The sequence below is a fragment of the Arvicola amphibius genome, chromosome 10 (genome assembly GCF_903992535.2).
Source record: "Arvicola amphibius chromosome 10, mArvAmp1.2, whole genome shotgun sequence".
Lineage (NCBI taxonomy): Eukaryota > Metazoa > Chordata > Mammalia > Rodentia > Cricetidae > Arvicola > Arvicola amphibius.
The window spans coordinates 45,459,331-45,482,051 of NC_052056.1; the positions used below are offsets into that span (position 1 = coordinate 45,459,331).

The window sequence follows — 22,721 nt, forward strand, 5'->3', positions numbered from 1 at the left end:
CTGGGGCTTTTTGGTCCTGCTGAACAGAAATGGCCAGGATATATGACATTATTGTACAACAAGACACAACAGAACACAAGAACACAGCGGCCCAGTCACCCTCCCTATTCCCTTTCCATAGGGCCCTATCTACTGTCCTGTTTTCACTGACTCTCTGCCCCAAACAAGCTTATAAAACAGTGTGACTTTGTATTTATTCACTCACGCCACAGGGCTGTTTGGATGGGTTTTCCTTACTGGTTTATTTAGGATTCAACAACGGGAGGACTGCTTTGAAAGAATCCACAATCTGCCATAAGCAATCAGATTTGAACTTGCTTTCTTTTTCTTTTTTTTTTTTCTTTTTTTTTTTGGTTTTTCGAGACAGGGTTTCCCTGTAGTTTCTAGAGCCTGTCCTGGAGCTAGCTCTTGTAGACCAGGCTGGTCTCGAACTCACAGAGATCCGCCTGCCTCTGCCTCCCGAGTGCTGGGATTAAAGGCGTGCGCCACCACCGCCCGGCTGAACTTGCTTTCTTTTGTTTTGAGGCAGGGTCTCACTGTAGCACTAGCTGGCCTGGAACTCAACTTTGTAGACCAGGTTGGTCTTGAGTCACATGGCCACCTGCCTCTGCCTGGGCAGGAATTAAGGGCCTTAGGCACAACTTCTCTCTTGTTTGCAACTTTCTTGCTTCTGTAAAGATGTTTGAGTAGGACAGCCATCTAACGGACAGTCTTCATAGGACCCACAGAAACCAGCAAGTTCCAAAGTAATGAAGAATAACCAACTGCAAACATGAGACCATTTGGGAAAGAAAGACAAAACACACAAAATTATTCATGGAAACTATCTTTGCCTTTTTAAAATCAAGAAAACCTTGCCATTCGAACTTTCAAAGCACATGTTTGAACAGTATGCAGACAGTTGAGATAAACAACAATAACCTTTAAAAAGAGGAATGCCTGATCTGCTTCCTTAATAAGTGATCAAGAACTCACGGGTGAGGCGAGACTTCAGTTTCACAAGCAAATAGGCAGGGGTGCCTGCTTTCTGATAACAACACACCCCAGGCAACCAGCAAGCGGAACTAGAGCGCTGAGCCATTCTACATTTTAGAGAGATGCAGTGTTAGGTGACTGGATCAGCTCTGATCTCTGCAACCCAAGTGGGGGAGGAGAACATGTGACCATCCTGAGTGACATCTACCTAAGTCACAGGCGAGAGGCTCAAGGGTGGAGGACTCCAGGTTACATTGCTGGGAACACTTACTTCCCTGCAAAGGGCATATGGGCACCGGTTCAGCTGTGTATGAGAGGACCACCAAGCCCTGTTGCTTTGTTGAATTTGCTCCAGGATCCAGAGTCCTTAAGCTGAGGAGAGCAGGCACTTGGCACAGTCTGTCACTGCTCTCGCTTCTGCTGTAGTTTCCTCCCTCCCTTATCCATCTCGGAACTGGTAGACGTCTGGGGAGAAAGAGGGCCCTTCTGAGAAGGCCGCACCAGCGTGCTGGGTCACCCTCCCGTGGTAAGATGAAGACACTTGGAAATTGGTGATTCCCCAGTCCTTGGGGACAGCCTTGTCCATCCGCTCAGAGGTGCTGGTGGCAAAGTCGCAGCCTGAGCATTTCCAGTAGCGTCAGGACCCTGGGGGGTTGTTCAACATTCCCTCTGAATACTTGAGTTACCAGAAGGTCTCTCTCAGTTGGGTGAGGACTTGGTCCCACTTCTGCACCTTATCTGAGGATCACACCCTCAGAGGCTGGGGGAAGTGAGACGGTGCTTTAGGCTTCTAGAGCAGTAGGTGTCTTACAAGGGTGGCAGTGGCCACACCAAAGACTCTAGGTGGGAGGTACAAGTAGCTAGTCTTCCTGCCAATCAGTAAGGATGGAAGGGGCCGGGGCAGCAAGCTGGCCTGATGCAGCTTGTCCAGATTGAACTCTAAATTGCAGACAGAGACTCCTGAGCCTCCTGGCTTTGCCTCTGCACACAGTAGGCCTTCCCTTCTCCCCTTCTTCTCGGGGTGCAGCTCACCCCAAGTTCTAGCCTTCCTGTGTGAATGCAGACACAGTCGACTCCCCAGAGCCCAGTGGAGTGTCTGGCAGTGGACATGCTGCTGTGGTCACATTGCCCACGAAACAGCACCAAAGTGAATTGGGCCTTCTCCCCGCTGTGATGCTGGAGGCTCAGAAGACAGGGATCTGGTCTCTGCGAACCACATCCAGGTCATCATCCAGGGTCAGCAACACCTGAAGTGAGAGGGTTGGAGATGGGAAGGGAATAAGTCCTGGCCACACCAAGTTCCCACTTCCTGCCGTCCACAGACTGGAAATGGCATGTCCCCTCACTTGTTCGCATATTTTTGGCAGTGATCCACAAGGCCTTGCTTTTTAGCTGGGACTTATTATTACTAATTACAGCTCATGTGTAAATTTCTTGAAATACTCGTGAAGAGGGTTCTCGTGTGCTATGCTTGGCACTAGAGACACAGTTGAGGACGAAAACGGCATCCATCCTCTGCCCTAGAGCTCACATCCGGGAAAGGTTCTTAAACAGGAAGAAAGCACATGAGGTAGGATGCAGTGTATTTCACAGACTATGTGTGAGGGTTAAAACTAAACCAGGGAGTAAGTATCGGAGCTTGGGGTGGGGGATGGTAAAGTATTTGAGTAAGGTGGCCTGGGTAGTCATTACTTAGAAGGTGACATATAAAATTCATCGGAAATGAAGTATTGAAGGTTTCTGTATAAGAACCATTTCTACTTTGCCCTAATTCCCTCTCCACATGAAGTCACTAGCCCCATTCTGTTACCCCATAGCTCCCTATCATAGAAGTCCAGACTGGGTGTACTTTCCACTCTGGCCACTAGAGGGAAGCCCTGCTCCACTCTTATGATTGCATGGCTGGCCTCTGGGGATGATAGGTACCTAATTCTTTAAATTAGGAAATTTTTTTTTAAAAAAGGACTAAAGGATGCCGAGGACATTCATCTTACATTAGCATAACTACTAATGGATTCTGGGAAGGGCAAATCCCAGGAACCCTAGATTAGGAACATGCTGGCTGGGTGGCTTCTTGAGCTTCTCTAGGAACCCAATCTTTACAAGATACACAGTGAGCCTGGAGGAAGGGAAGGAAGAGAGTCTATCACGAGAAGCAGCAATTCCACAAATTTTGGCGAATGCCTTAAGTGGTTCCTGGGGGAATTCTGAGCATTTGAATCCAATAACCAATTCTGTCCCGGGGCACCGTGCAACTCACGGAAAATAATTTTGTCACTCCCCTGTGTGTACAGACATTGAAAAGTAGAGGAAAATGAAAGTTGTGGCCTCACAGAAGTCACAGTCAGAGAAAAAAGGAACAGAGAGATGGTCAGCGCATGACTGGCAATGAACGAATGCAGAGAGTAACTAGAGGGAAGGTAGAGGCGGTAGAGGCAGAGGATGAACAGCAGGGAATATGCAGGACTGCAGAAGCAGGGTGAGCAGCAAGAGGCTCTGAGTGACTCACCAGGAAGGAGAAAACAGGGCAGTCGCAGAGAGGAAGTGCCAGATGGTCGTGGCCATCAAAGAAGTCCAGCAGCACACACTCTCGGTTCTTCTCCCGGGATTCTGCTGGGGTTCCCTGGAGGAAGGGGACGCAAGATGTGGGCAAGGTCCCACAGGTCAATCATTCCAGGGTTTGATTTTGAGGGAAGCACCCGGCAAGTCAGCTTTGAGGGTCGTGTACAATTGCTCTCAGCAACGCTATTTATCCTAGTCCCAGAATGGAGACAACCCAACTGTCCAGAGTGCACTGATAGGGTTTCTGAGGGCCTCAGCTTTCCTGTCCTAGCCTTGAATTTATTGACGGACGAAGACTGAGATGGGAAGGAGGTTGACAATATACTAATCGAGCGTTAAACACCCCTGGGAACGGACCATAAAAGAACTAGCGAAGATCGCCTGTGCCGTGCCTCACAATGCAAAAAACTGCTCAGTAATTAGAAGACACGCTGATGCAGGGCCATAGCATGGATGACCTAGAAATCATTACACCACACTCTGCATGAATGAAGCCAGACTCAGTGGCCACACGATGTGTGGCTTTATCGCTAGGAAAGCAGTTCTCAACCTGTGGGCCGAGACCCCCACAAGGGACACATATCTAAATATCTGCACATATCAGAGATTTACATTATGATTCATACCAGTAGCAAAATGACAGTTACGAAGTTGCCAATGAAATAATTTTATGGGTGGGGTCACCACGACATGAGAAGCTGTATTAAAGGGCCACAGAATCAGGATGGTTGAGAGCCACTGCTCTAGGAAATGCCCAGTGTGGGAACTGCACAGCCACAGAAGGTAAGTTAATGGCTGCTAAGTATTGTCAGGTCTTTGCGAGACAGGATGGCTGCTCATGAGTTTTCTGTCTGCAGTCACACAGTTAGATGCTCAAAGATCAGATTGCTGATATGGCTGTGGTAGAGAGCGGAGACATCCTGCTTGTGCTTCAGATGCAGCACTGGTTTCTGAGGGCTCAGCTTTCCTGTCCTCCCCCTGCCTTTATTGAAGGATGACGACTATGCCGGGGAAAGACGGAAAGACGGCGACAATATGCTAATTGAGCGTTAAACACCTCTGGGAACAGGCCACCAGAGACCTGGTGAAGATCACATGGGTGGTATCTCCAGGCCTTGCAAGTTCATGCAGCATTACCCTGGCCATGCTGACCACACGCCCCTTGCCTTTTCTCTCCCAAAGAAAGCTGTGAACTTAAATGATGGGGGGGGCGGGGGGGGAGAGATGAGAAGCAACGAATGCAGGGGAGGGAGAAAGGTTCAAAAGACAGGAGGGAGTGAGAACTGCTCAGATAAAAGAAGGGGCTCTTACCTCCCAGCTGCCTGAGGTTCTGAAAGAAAAGTACAGGGCCGCAGCCCACACCACCGCGGTGGCCACGATGCAGAAGAGTGGTAGTAGGAGGATCTTCTCGGAGCTGCGGAGCTGCGGAGAGATGCAAACCACTGAGGCCGCAGCCCCAGCAGTGGGCAGGCTCCCCGCGCTGCCAGCTCCTCCCTTGTGCTCACCTTCATGATGATGTAGAAAGCCAGGTACAGCAGCAGGTTGAAAATGAAGATGCCCAGCACGTAGGATGCGAAGTCCCTGGGCCGCCACAAACAGTCCAAAGATGGCACTGCAGGTGTGCATAGGGTGTTAGCGGCGCGTGAGTGGATCGTTAACCACTGTGGGAGTTTACTAGTTAAAACCGCACTTTAAGATACAACTATGCTTTCTGTGACGCCAGGGATACAGTCTGAGACATGCGCAGTAGGTGAGTTTGGCATTGTGTGAACGTTATAGAAAAGCCAAGATGGCCATGTCACCAGGTCATACCATCTTTCATGTGGTCCTCTGGTAATTGAAATGTCTTTGGGTGGTGAGTAATAATTACACAACTTAATGAGTGATGTAAATTATCTTTCAATTGATCGATCTTTGCCAGAACATTCCTCCTTTGTGCCTTCACAGTGGTCTTGTGAGTGAACGCACAGTTATCGTTCCTCTCTGGGTGCAATGTTTTTTCCCAGAATTCTTCAGCATTCATGATTACAAACAGCACTGTCATGAATAAGGGAATGTTCCAGAATGCTGCCTTTGTTTTCATTTAAGTCCATTGGTCATCAGAACAGATTGCTGCCAGTAGGATTACCTCAGTAATTGGCTTGACAACATTACCAAGTCAATGCCAGCTGTCCGTAATTAATTTAGCACTGAAATTTACTTTGACTGGGGGTGAACCTTAAGTCTGTTTAAAATTTCTATTCAGTGTAACAAAATATTGTTAACTTTTCCTCCCTGAGACAGGGTTTCTCTGCGTATCCCTGGCTACCCTGGAACTTGCTCTGTAGACCACACTGGCCTCTGTCTCCTGAGTGCTGGGATTAAAGGTGCATGCAACATCCAGCTGTGGCTTTCTTCATCTCCTTATCTGAAGTTTTTTTTTTTTTTAAATAAATATACGTTTAAGACCTACAGTGTGGTGGGTGGGTGTGGTACACACCTGTAATCTCAGCACTCCGGAAGCTGAGCCAGGAAGATTGCCAGGAGCTAGAAGCTAACCTGGGTTACAAAGTGAGGCCCAAACAAGCCAGGTCTAGATAGAAAAACCCTGTCACAAACAGACAAATAAAAACAAACAAACAGTAAACACAAAATGAGGACAACTATAGCGTGGCTCTAGGAAACAAAAGTAAAAATTGACAAGTGGGATTTTACCAAATAAAAAGCTTCTACATAGCAAAGAGTTCACAGAGGAAAAAGACAAGCATCAGAAAACAGGAAATAGCTATAAACAATCCTGGATTAGCTAATCTTGGGTTAATATTTGTCCTAGTTAGTTTTTATGTCATTCTAGGGTCATCTAGGAAGAGGAACCTCAATAAGAAAATGTCCTCATCAGGGTAGGCAGTGGGCGTCTGTAGGGCACCTTCTTGATCAGTCATTGATGTGGGGCCCAGTCCACCATGGGTGGTGTCACCCACAGGCAGATGGTCCTGGGGTGTGCAAGAAAGCAGACTGAATAAGCCAGTGAGCATTGTTCACCTCTACAGAGCTGCTTTGTTCCTGCCTCTGGGTTCCTGTCTCCGGGTTCCTGCCATCAGATCCTGCTTCCTTCCCTTCACAATGGACCACAGCAGTGAGCTGACATCAACCCCTCCCCTGCCTCCCTTTCATGATGGACCACAGCAGTGAGCTGACATCAAACCTTCCCTGCTTTTGTTGTGATGTTTATCACACCAACAGAAAAGCAAATCCGAACAACATCCAAATAGAAAGAATTAAGAAACCAAGGAATACAACTTAAAATGGACAGATGTGGGAAGGAGATATGGCTCAGAGGGTAAAGTGCTTACTGCCCAAACAGAAGGACCTGCGTTCTAGTCCCCAGCACGGCAGAACACTCACACTCCAGTAACCCCATAAGAGACAGGTAGACCCTGGAACCTCATTGGCCAGGCTGTCCAGTTGGAAATACTGAGAAATATGAGGGGTACAATAGAGAAAGACAGCCAATGCCTCTGACTTCTGCAAGGAGCTCCCTAATGTATGCACCTGCATGCATGCATGCATGCGTGTGCGTGTGCACACACAGAGAGAGAAAGAGAGAAGGAGAGAGAGCGGAGAGAGAGAGAGAGGAGAGAGAGAGAGAGAGAGAGCATATACATACACACGGCCAATAAATTTATGACAGAGTCATTGAGGTCATTGGCTACCAGGGAAATGGAAATCAAACCCAAATGAAGACTAGTGAAGGCTGGAAGTTGGGAAGTGGAGAGAGGTAGATAAAAGGAAGGTGGAGTTGATCTGTGAATGCAGAGCACATGTGTTTGAGACATCATGCTAAACTACATTTGTGCATAGATGTAATTCATCACGTGTTAATCTTAAATGCAATGAAATCTATATTGACATAGTGTTTCATCAGGATTTTTCTTGTCTCTGTTCTGTCTGCTTTCACTGTACTGGAGGATTGAACCATTTTCATATTATTAGATGTCCAGGCTGGCCTTGAACTTGGGATCCTCTCTGCCTTATATCCCGATAGCCAAGTTACAGGCATGCACCAGCAACATCTGCTTCCCTCCTCTTCATCTGACTCACTGGTCTATAGTTCTAATTTTGGGTTCAGTGTCTTGCCTCGCTCTGTTTTATTTATATTTTAATATTAGATTGCCTTATTAGGCTAGCCTATGTCAACCCCCGTGGCCCTCACACATGGCTATCTAAATGTAAATCGGTTAAAACTAAATCAGAATTGAAAAGTTCCTCAGACACACGGACCGCATTCCAGCATCGCAATGCCCACATGGTTCTTCTTAGGACTGTGCAGGTACTGAGTATTATGCAATTCCAGAAAGTTCTATTGGATAATGTGGAATAGTTACTGTATTCTCGGCCCCTCCTTCCTCATGTTAACCTTGCTTCTCGGGGACTGTTCACCCATTTTGTGATAAGGAAAAAGCTCTAATTTGAAATTGACACATTAGCTGGAGGACAGCTATCTATCTTCCACGCCAGGCCCTGACATCTCTCTCCAGTTGGTTAAATTTTCTTTTGTGTGTCCTAATAAGGCAATTAAATTTTCAGAAGAAAGACTCTGCCTGTCTCTCAAATTGTATTCCTAAATATTTCAACTGCAAAGCTGTTACTAATGGCCGTGAAGTTTAGAGTCCAACTGACTGTGTTCCAGATTATTCATGAAATGCCCTCCCTTCCAGATTCTGAAATCCTCGGTTCACTAAAAACTCTTGGGTGGCCCTTTCCTCAGATCATCAATTAGCAATTTGATATGTGTGCTGTTTGGCTCTTGCTCTCTGTGCTCTCTCTCCCCCGCCTCTCTCTCACTCTTTCTCTCTCTGTCTCTGTCTCTCTCTCTCTCTCTCTCTCTCTCTCTCTCTCTCTCTCTCTCTCTCTCTCTCTCTCACACACACACACACACACACACACCAAAGGTTTTCTTCTTCAGGGCCATGCAGGAATTATTCCTTTAGGGATAAGACGTAAATAAATAATGATCCATAAATAGATGCTGACATTCATAAATATGGGATCTGTAAATACTGAAGATTGTCCATAGATTGCTTCCACTTGAACACATGTTTGCATTATGATCTGATTAAGAGAAGTAACACTCTAATAAGTAGGTAAGTATGGACTTGGCTGGCGTGCAGCTCTGTGGAAAAGCACTTGCTTAGCATGCAAAAGACCCTAAGTTTTATCCACAGCACCAAGCGAACAGAAGGATAAAGGTGAGCCAGACACTATAACATACATCTAACATTCATATCCAATCACTCTTTATCTATATGGAATAACAGAGAAAGAGCCCCTCTGCCAGGGAAACATGGAATTATAATTACAAGACATCAAACCTCATACCTTATTGGACCTGACATCCTATAGAGCTGTGTGGGGAAAAAGAGGCCACTGATCTTGTCTCGTGAGTGGATTGTGTCCTTATGCATATCAAGAATGGGGGGGAGGATCAAAAGTCACAGAGCCAGAGAAACACATTAGCTGAGAGTTGTAAGTAAAAACAGCTGCAGTTACTTATTTTTGCGATACCAACGAAGCATCTCATGTGTCGGAAGTGAGAAGACTACATAAGATAATCTCAGCTAGCGGAGAATGCACATCTGTTGCACCTCTGCTTTATTTTTGCCTAGGTCAGAACATAGGGTGGGTGGAATAGACAGAACAGAATGCTGGGAAGAAGGCAGTGAGGAAGTCGCCATGATTCTCTGACCCGAGACGGATAGTAGGCTAGAATCTTTCCCAGTAAGCCACCACCTGGTGGTGCTACACAGATTACTAAATATGGTTAAAGCAAGATGTGAGAATTAGCCAATAAGAGGCTGAACTAATGGGCCAAGCAGTATTTGAAAGAATACATACAATTTGTGTGTTGTTATTTTGGGGCATAAGCTAGCCAGGCAGCCGGGAGCGGGGGTGGCGGGAACGTGGCCCGCTGCTCCATCAACACAAAGGGACAAATGTAGGAGAATGACATGGCTGGAACAGAAAGCGAGAGAGAAAGAAATAGCAAAGTCACACATACATGCGCGTGCACACATACCACAAATGAAGGAAGAAGTATTTCATAAAAACTAATGTCTTCTCAATAGTCATTATGCAAAGTTCTACAAGATAATTTTAAATTATATTTTTTGGACTCATGGGCAAAATGCCCTTTTTTCTCCCCCTTTTCTTTCTTTCCTTCCTTTCTTTCTCTCAGTCATTATCCATCCACCCATCCATCCAATTTGTCACATAGATATTTGTCTTGTTGGGCAAATTCTATCTTGGATCAATGTTTTTCGAAGAAGCCCCCACCAGTATACAAGAGCTTCCTAGTGCATTATTTAATTACAATATTTTACTTATTTGTATCTATGAGCATATTACGGGGGTGTATGGTGTGTGTGTGTGTGTGTGTGTGTGTGGTGTGTGGTGTGTGTGTAGGTCAGAGGACAGCTAATGGAGTTGGTTCTCGACTTCCACCCTGTGGGTTCTGAGGATTGAACTCATATTGCCAGACTTGACGGCAGGTTGCCTTTACCAACTGATCCATCTCTCCAGACATCCTAGTGGGGGTTTTTTGTTGTTGTTGTTGTTTTGATTGATTTTCTGTTTGTTTATTGCTATTGTTGTTTCGGTGGTTTTTTTTGTTTGTTTTGTTTGTTTTTGTTTGTTTGGGTTTTTTTTTTTTGCAGGTGGAAGGACCACCTAATACTTTTTTAAAAATCAAGTCTCTGGGACAAATAGGTCTACAGTCTCCTTAAGTTTAGATTTTCTTGTAAAAATGACAGTCCAAGAACTCTAAGCGGAGCGTTGCAGATATTAACAATGATAAGAACATCACTTCTACTTACAAGGACCAGTTAACCAGATTCCCTGCAATGAGCAGCCCCATCCTGTCCTGGAAAAGACAAAATGGAAGGTAGTGTAGACTAGAAGTCACTTTGCTAGCTACTCACTGCAGTGAAAGCGTCACCCACGGGAAAACAGTTACTTTGTGGGAAGACACCTTCTGGGTTTCACACTAATACTGAGTCAGGGCTGAACAGCAAGACCTGACCACAAAAGGACGTAGAGTATCTCGTGTAAGAAAGTGTGGCCAGCAAAGCCGGGGTGGGGGCTGTTCCATAGGTTAGTGGGACAGAGCAGCTGGAGGCTGGTGACATGTACTCGTCACTCAGTAGTGGGGATTTCGCGGTCATGTCCCCGTGGCCTGGGCTGCACAGTTTAGAACTAAATGTAGGGAGCTAATTTTCACCTCTAAGCCACAATCTTAACCCTGAAGTTAAGGAATGGGGGTCGGGAGCTGCAAGGGAACTGTCCACATGATTAAGTTTCCTCTGAGTGAAATCTATTCTCCATCTTTTCTGCCCCTTTGTGACTACTTCAAGCTTCTAGGTATATTTAATTATATTTGCAGGTGCATGGCCACTATCTCTCATTTTTACCAATTCTCGGCTTCCCAAGTGATCCATTTGAGTATAAAAGAAATGTCTTTTTTTAAAAAAAAATTCTTTAATCTGAGTACTTGTGAGGCAGAGGCAAGAGAATCTCTGAGTCTGAGCCAACCTTGTTCCACATAGCAAGTACCAGGCCAGCTTGGGCTACATAGGGAGACCCTGTCGAAAAACAAAACCAGACAAAAGGCTATTTTCTTACTGGAATAGTGAAAATCTAAAAGCCTGATTGGAAATGCTGGTGAGGATGTGGGACCATCAGAACAGTTCGTCCCTGACACAGACTGTGTCGGAATACAAACAGGCTCTGCTACATTGGGGGACAGCTGGCGTTTGTTCTGTTTTAACTGCAAGACTAAATACTTTTTACCAACCTTTTCCATCAATTTCTCTCCAGGGTATGCGTCCCAATGAGTTGAAAACATAGGTTCAAGAAACCCCGCCCCACGATTGCTCTATACCAACTTTATTTGTAATTACACGAACCTGGAGGGCAACAAGACAACCTTCAGTGTGTTCACAGATCAATACTTGGTAGCACTATAAGACCATGGAGCAGTGTCAGAAGAACCTAAAAAGAAAAGAGCTGTCATGTCATGGAAGCAACAGAGAGGAAATGTGAATGTGTGTTACTAAGTGAAAGAAGTCCAGTCCCATGACACACTGAGAAAGGCAAAACAAGGAGGGTGACCCTCTAGAAGCAGATCAAGAGGTTGGCAGTGCCAAAGGAAGGAGAGAGGTAACAGGCAGAGCGCAAAAGGAGTGTTGGGCAAGCCAGACTGGTCGCATGGTGTTGTGTACACTTTGAACCTGCTATTAAGTGTTTGTCAAAACCCAAACAAAGGACAAGGTAGTGGTTGTGTGGCCCACAGACGGATGGAGAGGCCGATGCTGTTCCATGCCACAGCCTGATGAGAATGCTCGTAGTAGAGACAGCTATGCATGTGTAGGAGCCCTCAGAGTGTGGAGGAATCTTGAGCCTTCTGCTCAAAATTGTTCTACACTTTAGACATTAATTGCCCTGCCTGGCTCTCAGCCCAAGCATACACAACTCCCCAGATACTTGTAGGTTCTAATGGGCTTTATAGTTCTAGCATTGGAGAAAACCCCTGCTTCAAGTCTCTCAGTTTTTCCTGTCTAAGTTTTGAAGGCTAAGGGTGTCTCCGTATTTCTTGATGTAGAAATCGTTCTGGTTAGAAGATTATTAACTGGGTTCTTGCTTGAAACTCTTGTGTTCCCGGGCAGAAGACAGCATCAGATCTGAGCACAGAACATACAGAGGCTAAGTCTTAGTGCTCAGAGGATGTTGGTTATTCCCAAGGTCAATGGTCTGGAATCTAAGGCAGGGGCTTTGGCCCCAGACTCTCAGGCTTAGTATAGGACATGGATAATATGAGAGCTATAGGGGGAAATCTAAGGAATATTTCCAACCATCAAAACACAACCACCAGTTTACCAATGTTCCTGCTGTCAAAACATAAGGAGGTGAAAAACTGGAAAGTTACCAGTTGTGCTGGGTGTTTTTCGTCAACCTGCTACAAGTTTGTGCCATCTGGGAGGAGGGAAGCTCGACTAAGAAAAATGCCTCCACAAATGCAAACATGTGTAGGTATTTTCTTGATTAATTACTGATGTGGAAGGATCCAGCCCCACTGTGGGTGGCGCCATCCCTAGGCAGGTGATCCCAGGTTATGTAATAAGGCAGGTTGAGCAAACGACGCGGAGCAAGCCACGGAGCAGCAGTCCTCCGGTCTCTGTTTCAGGGCCTACCTTGAGGTCCTGCAGTAACTGACTTTGATGAGGAGTATAAACCAAATTCACCCTTTCTCCAAAAGTGGCTTTGTCTAAGTGTTCTGTCACAGCAACAGTGAGCAAACTGATACACTAACGGAACATCTTAGAGCCATGCTGGTTCACACCTGCTGTCCTGGTAAAGCTATTAATTGATGTAGGTGTGTCTTCTATCTATCTGATGATTTCATTGGATAATTAATAAAGAACCTACTGCCTGGCCCATCTGATAGACTGGCCCTTAGGTGGGTGGAGTAGACAGAACAGGAAGAGAGGAAGTGAGTGAGGTAGATGGCTCAGTCAGAGTCCACGCCTCTCTTAAGTTAGGCAGACCGCGTGCCTCTCCTCAGAGAGAGATGCCAGATGCGATGAAGCTCCAGCCCAAGATGGATGCACGCTAGAATCTACCTGGTAAGGCACCACTTTGTGGTGCTACACAGATTATAGATATTGGGTTAGTCAAGATGTGAGTAATGAGGCTGGAAGGTAATGGGCCAGGCAGTATTTAAAAGAATACAGTTTGTGAGTTGTGATTTCGGGCATAAGCTAGCTGGTGGCTGGGAGCCTGGCTGCGGGGAAGCCGGCCCGCAGCTCCACACTACAATTAATAGTGTGATATTTCATTTGCATGAGGTCACCTCTTTTGATTACTCATAAAGGCATCATACCTTGATTCTCCCCACAGTAATTATCCCTATTTACAAGCTGGTATATTCCAGCTGCCATTGAGAACATGGATGGGGTAAATTCCAAATGGTCTCACCCCTACATGAAGAGCTATGTGTGGGCGGTGGCTCCCGGAAGAAGGAGAACCAGTTTCCTTTCAGGGAGGAGCTCCCTTACAGGTTTCCAGGTCCAAGTGATCAGCCCTGGACTCATGTTATGTACTGGCAGCATGAAATAGATTCAGTAGGCTGCACATGCATGTGTGTGTGTCTGTATATATCTACACACCTATGGAACAGTAATATTGAAGAGGTCATAAATTGGGAGAGGGAAGAGGCAGAGGCAGTAGTAATGTGGATGAAGTACTCACGTGTGAAGTTCTCAAAAAAAATTAAAATAAAATAAAATAAAATATATCTATATATATCACTTTAAAAGTTTGGTGGTGTATGTATGTGTGTGTGTGTGTTTATATATTTCTTTATCTTCTTATAGACTAGCAAATATTTTTCTATCAAAGCAGGGACCACGGTAGCTTGCCTTTTTAAAAACAATAGCAATGTGATTCTTTCCCCAATGACTGGACCACAGCCACCCCAGGCCATCTGCTTCTTTGGCTTTCTGGAGGTTTGATCACTGCCCTAAGCCTGCCCCCCCTCCCCCTGCCCCTCTGCTCTCTGGGAGCCGGCCAAGGAAACCAGGAGCATGCACGTACCTTATAGAGAGGTCTGCAGCACTGCTGGACACAGTCCGTGTAGAACACCATAACAGCCCTCCGGAAGATCCTTAGATCTGTGTCGACACAATTACATGATGAAAAACACACCGAGAAAATACATATACTGAGGAAAGTGATGTGCGTCTCAGATGACTGGGGGTAAGAAGGCCGCCATTGGCAACTCTATTAAAAGGCATGAGGCTGCTTTGCACCCGATAAGAGAGCAGTAAGTACATGATGCAGGACCAGCAGTTCTCAAGCCACAGGGTGCAAGCACTTTGGGGGGTCAAACGACCCTTTCAGATGGGTCGCCTAAACTATCGAAACCACAGATATTTATATTAAAGTTTGTTACAGAAGCAAAATTACGGTTATGAGTAGCAAGCACAAAATAATTGTGTGCTTGGTGGTGACCACAACACGAGGAAGTGCACTAAAGGGTCACAGCATTGGGAAGGTTTGAAAACCACCGCTGTTGAAATGTGTTGTCTTGGGAGGGTTGTGCCGTGTGCCTGGATTCATATAACGGGGAAAGGCTGCCAAGGGATGTGAAGGCAGGCAGCTGCCACCCTTGTGTCTTCCTTCGGCTAAGCTTAAAGGTCACTCTGGTGAGGTTTCCTGTCAGTGAAGATGTAGTCGAACCCTTGAGTCTACCTATAAAACATTTGCTCTCCGTAGTGGGGATTGGGGGCCTTAACCTGTAAAAGTTCCAGCCTTACTTTCTCGGTGCAGTCATGAGTTACTAAGTTCTGAACCAAGAGATCCCGGCTTGCACTAAGAATGGACAGAAAGAGCAGTGGTCTGGAAACAGGATGCAGAATTATTAAGGATGTGTAAGTTAAGAGGGGGAGCGAGAAACACAAGAAAGGGTTTTGCAAATGTAGTCCTGCAAAAGGCACGGCTGGAATGGAATGGCATCAGCGTAAGAGTCTAGGTCAAAGGAAGGCTCTCTTCCTGCGAGCCTTGACATCAAAAGCCTGACTGAGTTACCCAGAGGCCAGCACTGCTGGGAGTGGACAACCAGCTCTGTCGGGTCTCTCCCCTCCCCTTCCAGGCTAGCTTGGGGTGTGTGAACTAACCCATGGAGGACAGGAGACTAGCCATGTGATAGCCCAGAAGGGATGGACCCCAACATGGTTTGCGATGCAATGCGACTGCCTTCTGACCCCTACTCTGAATCCCCCTCCCATGGCACTGCCTGACCTGGAAGGAAAGGCAGGGGACAGAGACAGCCAGGCGGGTCTAGAAACAGTTCAGCCCCTACAAAGGGTGGCAGGGCATTACGGGGTGTGGCAGGGCATTACCTGTGTCAGAACATCTGAATCAGTAGGAAGCAGAGAGGGAAGGAAGAGAGAGAAATGAGCTGTAAGAAGGAAGCCACACAGGGTAAAATCACCTCTCGCTCTGTCTGTTTCCTTAAAACAATGGCTTTACTTCGTATTTGTAAAAGTGATGTTTGCTCCCCATGAAGGACATGGACCTCTACCTGTCTCAAACAACTCTGAAAAAACCCCTCCTTGAAGAATAGGCAGAGGAGCCTTTCTCTCCCCTCCTACTTCAGGAACCCATTTTCTCTTATGAACAACCCACAAGGTCTAACTCCTAGGGTCTGAGCGAAGGACACAGCAGTGGTCTGGACAAGTGGCTCTGTCTTCTGTCCACCTGTAACACACTCTGCCTTGCACTGCACAGCTGCCTTTCCTATGAGCTCTCCTGAGAACCGCAGAGAAAGGAATGTGTAATTAGAAAGCAAAGGTGTCAAGGAAATGCGTGGAGAGGTTAGAGATGGCCGAACCACTGTCTATCAAGGCAACCTCCTGCCTGTGGGCCGACTTGAAACAAAATCATTGGCACAAGGAAACAGCTGTTAGGTCACAGTCCTCGAGTCCTTCCCCACTATCCTCCTGTGGCCTTGAGCCTCCATCCGCCTTGCAGTTGCAAGCCCAGCCTCACCCGTGACAGCAGGTCCAACTTCTAACTTTACCTTTATCTGGTGCTTTCCTGACTTGTAACTCCTACCACACAGGCTGGGTTATATGGCATGATCTCCCACTCCCTCTCCCCCAAGCCTGTAAGAGCAAGGCATTCCCTTTGTCTTCTGGAACTGAAGGCTACCACCGTTCAGAACCCTGCCCTAGACTCTTCTAATGAAATTCTTGGCATCCTGAAGAATCTCTTGCTCTTCAACGTCCCATCATGCTGCCTGTGGCCATGGTACTGTAGCTGTCCTGCTAAAGCTGGCCGAAGAGCAACCCCTTAGCTGCTGTTAGACAAAACTGCCACCTGTTATTTCTAACAGCAGGTTTTGACTCTGCTACACCTAAAACTGCCTCAGGATGGTTCTTTGGGTATAGAACTTAAAACTAAACTGTGTTTTCCAGATGCCCTTCCCACTGTCATACACCTCTCTCCCGCAACATTTGTGGGGGATCTCCCTGTGAGGCTGCATCAGACTGAACTTGTCTATCAACCAGAGTTCCTTTCAGAGGGACTTCCTCTCCGTGATGCATTCTAGGGACCACTTCATCCCTGTCCTTTTAGAAATAAGGACAGTAAGGGCTTCATCGCTACTCTAATTCCAGGTTGCCCGGAGAGACCCCTAACATACCTCTCACCATGCATGTCTTGTGAATCATCCATTTCATGAATAAATCTCCATCAATCTTTGTATGTAACAACTCTTTCCTGCTGTGACCCTCAAAAATCACTGCATGTTCCTCATATAAAATTTTCCTTGTGTCTAAGATGTTTATGAGTCAGTGTTATATCACACCGCTTGAATGGTCACTGCCATTGTATTGCAGGACACTGACAGGGATCATTACCACTACCTAACTCTGTGCTCATGATCTGGGAGAAAGTAGAACAAAACTCAGAGTCAGTTTACATGACTTTTCCAGATTTTGGTCTGGAATGATGAGAACACCTTACTAATGCTCTTTGGAAGTACACTATCTACGGAAGGGTAGATCTATAAGGAAGAAGACGTTCTTAGAGACAACCAACCAGCTGGTTAGTAGCACTGTCATGGAGGAGGAGTGATGATCCTGTGCTGGCTTCCCCCGGGGATGTCAGTGCCTGTGCTTACTCACCTATCTTGAATCGGCCCATGTAGTAGATCTGCATGCTGAGGGCCAGAGAAGCAGAGATATGGACTACAGAGAAGAATGGCCCAGAAACCAAAAATCATTTTTTTTCCCAAACACCTAGGGATAAAGAAGGAGTTTAGTGTGATTTGGGGTTTTCTCAGAGAACTCTGTAACAAACCACTGTCCTCTTGTTGAGGCTTACGGTTAGAAACAAAACTTTATATGCAATGGATTATAGCTAAGGCAGAGATTCATAACTGGTCAAAATACTGAGAACTGTGAGCGTGCTGGCTAAATGGCACATATCTATAGACCAGCCATAAGCCTCGGGGAACAACGTGGGAATGGGGGAGTGGAAAGAACACAAGAGCTGGAGGATGGTGACGAATGTCTTCTGGACATGAGAAGGCAGTTGTAGTCATGAACTCACTGAAGCTGTGGCTGTCTGCTCAAGACCTGCACGAGATCATGGCCAACCAGCATTCCCTGGAGCCTGAGGCGCTCAAGAGGCTCCACCCCTAGCTGAGGAGTTAATTGGCAGTTGCTAACTGCTGGGGAGGAGATTCATTTTGTGGGGTGATGTGTAGCTATTGGTCGTGTTCACTCACAGGTGGATGGCCTTATACCCATTCTCATGCATATAGCACCAATTAGACTGAGTAGGTTATAAAAACAATAAAAATGAAGACATGAAGGTTTGGAGGGGAATAGTGTTGGGGGTTGGGGCAGCTTAAAGGGATGGAGGGAGGGAATTGGGGTGGATGTGTTTGATGCACTAAATATAGGTATGAAATTGTCAAAGAATAAATAAAACCGTTTTTAAAAAGCCACCTAGCCCGGCTGGAGAGATGGCTCAGAGGTTGGGAGCACTGACTGCTCTTCCAGAGGACCTGAGTTCAATTCCCAGCAACCACATGGTGGCTCACAGCCATCTATAATGAGATCTGGTGCCCTCTTCTGGCATGCAGGCAGACATGGAGGGAATGTTGTATACATAATAAATAAAAAAAAAAATCTAAAAAATAAAAGCCACCTAGCCCCACGTGCATTTTGTTTTCTTACCTCAAAACACACAGGGATCTTTCTGTATGGTGGACAGAAAGAACAATGGCTATCTAGCCAAATGAAAACAGAGGAGGGAGAGATGGACAGGAAACAGAACAACAATGGAGGGGCGGTTGGTCCAGAGCTGGGGAGAATGCTCTTCAAATAACCGAAGGCGACCAGCAACGGCTGTCCATTAACGTTTAAAAATAGTTCATCTCGGGTTGGTTTATCCAATCAACTTAGATTACTGATTCCAGTTTTGACATGCTTCAGACTCCTCCGTTTTAATATAAAAACACCCTCAGCTTTTTTACAGGCGATTATCACATGCTTAGAATCCTTCAGCTAGTAACCCAGCCAGAGTGCTATGAACAGACCCAAATCCACACACCCAAAGCCCAACAAAGAGACACAAACAGCAACACCTTCCCCCCCCCCCCCCCCCGCCCACAAAGGGGACACGTCTCCAGAGCCAGACTGAGGCAGACAGAGAGGGACCCACCACTCCGAGGACCGTAAGTGTGATGACTGCAGCGAAGGAGGCGTAGGCAGAGTAGGCGCTGGCATTGATGTCTGGGTGGCGGGCCTGATAGAGCTTCAGCATGCAGAGGCCCGCAATCATGTACATGAAGGAAGTGTCTGAGGACCCAAGCCAAAAAAGTTCAGTGGGAGACGGGCAATAATACCCCGGGCTTCTCTTCAGCTTCTGCCTGGCCCCGGCTTCAGTTAGCGGACTGTTTGCTGCCGTGTAGAGTTCTCCCACACAACAGTCCTTCAGGGCACTTCCTCTAGGAAGATCCCGTGCCCCCTATTTCTAACCCTTTGCCACCCGCCAATGTATTTTGGTTCACAGAAGGGAAACATATGATGGGGTAGGTAAGCAGCCGCCTCTCTTGCAAGGGGATGTGCACTCTAACCCTTACGTTGGACAACGGTGACAAAACAGAAGACCCTGTAATGGTGATAGTTTAGGCAGAGTGACAGTAATGCCGGTGTGTGTGTGTGTGTGTGTGTGTGTGTGTGTGTGTGTGTGTGACTCTCCCAAATGTAGCCGCATTCACTGCCGCATCTCCATGCACGGCATGGTAGCCTACTGAGGGCGACAGCTACTCACTAAATGAGGCTAAGCTGCTGTCCAGTTATGGGGACAGGAAGCAAAACAACTATGAGATGCTCTTGCTACTCAGAACTTCCGTAAAATACAGAAAAGCCTGTCAGTGGCCAGTGCTAACGGCGCTGTGGGAAATAAAAGCTCTCACACAGCTAGCTCAGGTGGGAATTAACATTCCGGGGAGAAATTTGTCAAACAGAAGGTGCACAAGCCAGGCGATTAAAAAGTCCTGTGGGTGGTGGTAGCGGCAGCGTTTTAATCCCAGCATCCAGGAAACAGAGACCGGCAGATCTCTGTGAGTTTTAGGCCAGCCTGGTCTACATAACAAATTCTAGAAGAACCATGGCTACATAGTGAGACTTTGTATCAAAAAAATATAAATTGACTACTTAAAATATCATATTTGAGTGTGAGCGGGAGTGTACAGCTCTTATTTTCCTCATGTTTATCCTCTTCTTGTTGTGTCTCTTCTAGATGGCTCTCATTCTATGTACTCTAGAAACCGAGGTCTTCTTGCCTCAGTTTCCCAGAAGCACTAATTTTACAGGCAGAGACCACCACTATCCTTCATTCTTAATACCATTTTAATACTAACTTGGTATCTGCCATCTTTCCAATCAGAACTATACGTCCTTCCAGCCTCAGAGAGGCTAACCCTACTTTTGGAAGGGATGGGTCTGACTGGTCCAAAGTTAACCCAATTTCCTTTGCTGATGGATGTAGCAGCCTAGACCTGAGTTAAGCATTACCTAGGAAAGGAGTCAGGAATGTACTATGACCTTTAGAGATACTGAGGTATGAGGGAACTTTATCCTCAGGTTTCTTCGGAAGAGGTTTCCTTGCTCTATAAAGACCCCTACAGATCACCTTGAACCTGGAGAAGGAGACTTAAAATCAGGTTCTGCTATGGACACGTTTGGCCATCACAAGAGAAGTTACTTTTGGGAGAAAACCAACACACAGGCTAGGGACAATACAACGGGTCACTCAGGGAAGCTAAGCGCAGAGCCCTCAGGTGAACCATTCACAATGCCCTTTCTCCCTCTGCCTTCCAGACAGTGAGCAGTCAGTATAATGGTCAGTAAAATGGAGCTTTCTGTTACTTCCCCGCAGAGCAGGCTCACTACTCAACTATGTAAATTACACCAAGGGAAGCCTGGAGGGGCAATGACGCTTAGCTTAGCTTGGCCACTGACAGTATGTCTCACCCGTGGCATCAGCATTCAGTGTAGAGTGTTTTCTAGACTAACCCGGTTGTCAGAGAGAACAAACTAAAGGTATGGTATACAGAAATCTCACTCAGTGGCAAGGTACACTTGGATTATTTTGAGCCCACCCCAAATGCCTTTTAGTTCTTGCAAGTATGAATTTGATGTTTTCAGAAGGGCTCCAGGATAAGACTCCTGTAACTCAAATCTATCACTGCTATACGTTCTAATTACCAAACTGGAAGTTGGAGTAATTCGGGCAGACGTGGTAACAAGCACTGAGGACACCCTCCATCATCAGCGCAATGCCCATGGCATAGAAGAGCCCGAAGTGCTTGGGAATCCCGTACTCCTGGAAAAAGGAGAAGCCTTGTTAGTAGGAAGACAATCCTGAATGGTAGGCTCAGTGGCTCTACACATAGCTTATCCTCACACCACCAAGCCAGACGTCCCTCCCCTTTGCGGGGCCACTTGAAATCACGGTCCCTCCCAGTTTGTGCCTTTGGTCTGCTGCAGTTTCTCCTCACCATGGCAAAGATGTCTTTAGCCTCCAGGGCTTTTCTATGGAGGAGGTCTCGGCGCAACACTATCAGCAGAAAGAGGAAGCCCAGGAGCACGTGGCCCAGGTTACTGAGAATATTATTGAAGGCACTACGGAGAGGAATGAGAAATGAGTGTGAAAGCCATCATGGGGATCCATGCAAAAATGATTGGGGACCTCAGCTTTTGGTGCCTTTCACTACTGACCTTTCCCTGGGCCTTCAGGCTTGGACAATCACCAGGAGCCCTCTTTCTAACTTCTTGATTTGAAGATGCTCACTTGACTTAACCTCACTGTATCTTCACAGGGGTGCCTGCTCACCATCCCTAACACCTGCCTGATCACCTCTTGTCCTTACAGCCCCGGCAAAGCACGAGTACTGATAAAGAACTGGTCCAGAGACAGACAAGAATTTAAGCTCCACCTCTGACACTCAACGGCAGACCCACAGTGCGTCAATATTCAGGTCACCAGCTGTGGGTTTCAGGGTAAGCGAAGACGCATCACTGACAGTGGCTGTATTTCAGGGAATCAAGGCTAGTTCTGCTCTATAGCAAGAAGTTGGGTTTTTTACCTCTCAGGAAGAAACTTTCTTTCACCAAGTTCTGGGGGCTTTAGAATAGCTAGGTTTGTGGATGAATTCTGGCATTACGAAGAAATAAGGAAACCAAATTCATCAAACCTTACCCGTCTAAGTTTTAGCATCTTCATCTAAAATGGTGGCACTAATAATGCCTACCTCTCACTGAGCAGACTGAATGAGAACTGGCCACTAACTCAAGTTCAGGGCATGTGCCGCCCATATCAGGGGATCTGGCTTTTAAAAACCTCACTGTCCACTCCTCAGCAGGCCACTCTTAGGGATATTGTCTGGGAGAGAAGCGTACCTGGTCTCTACAAATCTGACTTTAATGTCTCTTTGTCCTGACTAGGGCGTTTTTTCAGTTGCTTTTCATGCTTGCAAAAACCGTAAGTCAGACAGAAAGACTCTACTGCTGTGTGAGGAACCAACGGGCTGGGTTTACCTCAGAACGCCCAAGGGGTGGGCACAGAGGAAGTTGTAGTAACAGATGTCTTGGTTGCCAGTGACATTTACCACCTACAAAATCAAGGGAGAGAACGGGAAATGTGGCTTTTCTCCATCCCGAGTCTGCCCAAAGTCACCAAGAACAGAACAGGCCCGGAGGAAATGGAGACGTCCTATCCTCTGAGCGCCCCATTTAGCAGCCAGGGAGGAAGTATCTAGTTTTCCTTGTCTAGCTCCTTCTCCATCAAGAACCTACCCAAATCATAGCAAGCCGAGCTTCTCACAGGGTTGCCATGGATGGAGAGACTGTTTAGATTATAAACAGTGGTGTTCAGACCTCATGGAGACTTTGTCTTCATTATGTAATGAGTTTGAATGAACTATTTTACATCACTGGCTCGGCTATGCAGAGAAATCATAGAGGATTTCAACAACACTGATGCATGGTTCTACTTCCTGAGGCACTGATCTACTTGGTGTTGTGGTACCACCCTGGACTCTGTGATTCTTAAAAGTTTTCCATGTGATTTTA

General features: G+C 46.5%; 1 protein-coding gene across 1 annotated transcript in view; it reads right to left on the reverse strand.

The window, feature by feature from the left end:
- Nucleotides 1–1,124: 1,124 nt before the first annotated feature.
- Sidt1 (SID1 transmembrane family member 1) overlaps nt 1,125–22,721 on the reverse strand; it is a 90,578-nt gene continuing 68,981 nt past the window's right edge. The window contains 14 exon segments of the mRNA XM_038345230.1: nt 1,125–2,233; nt 3,495–3,528; nt 3,530–3,598; nt 4,849–4,959; nt 5,043–5,132; nt 5,134–5,149; nt 10,389–10,435; nt 14,164–14,240; nt 17,259–17,340; nt 17,343–17,372; nt 18,805–18,941; nt 20,856–20,973; nt 21,149–21,272; nt 22,188–22,261. Of these exon segments, the coding sequence (XP_038201158.1) occupies nt 2,160–2,233; nt 3,495–3,528; nt 3,530–3,598; nt 4,849–4,959; nt 5,043–5,132; nt 5,134–5,149; nt 10,389–10,435; nt 14,164–14,240; nt 17,259–17,340; nt 17,343–17,372; nt 18,805–18,941; nt 20,856–20,973; nt 21,149–21,272; nt 22,188–22,261 (1,083 nt within the window). The 3' untranslated portion in view covers nt 1,125–2,159.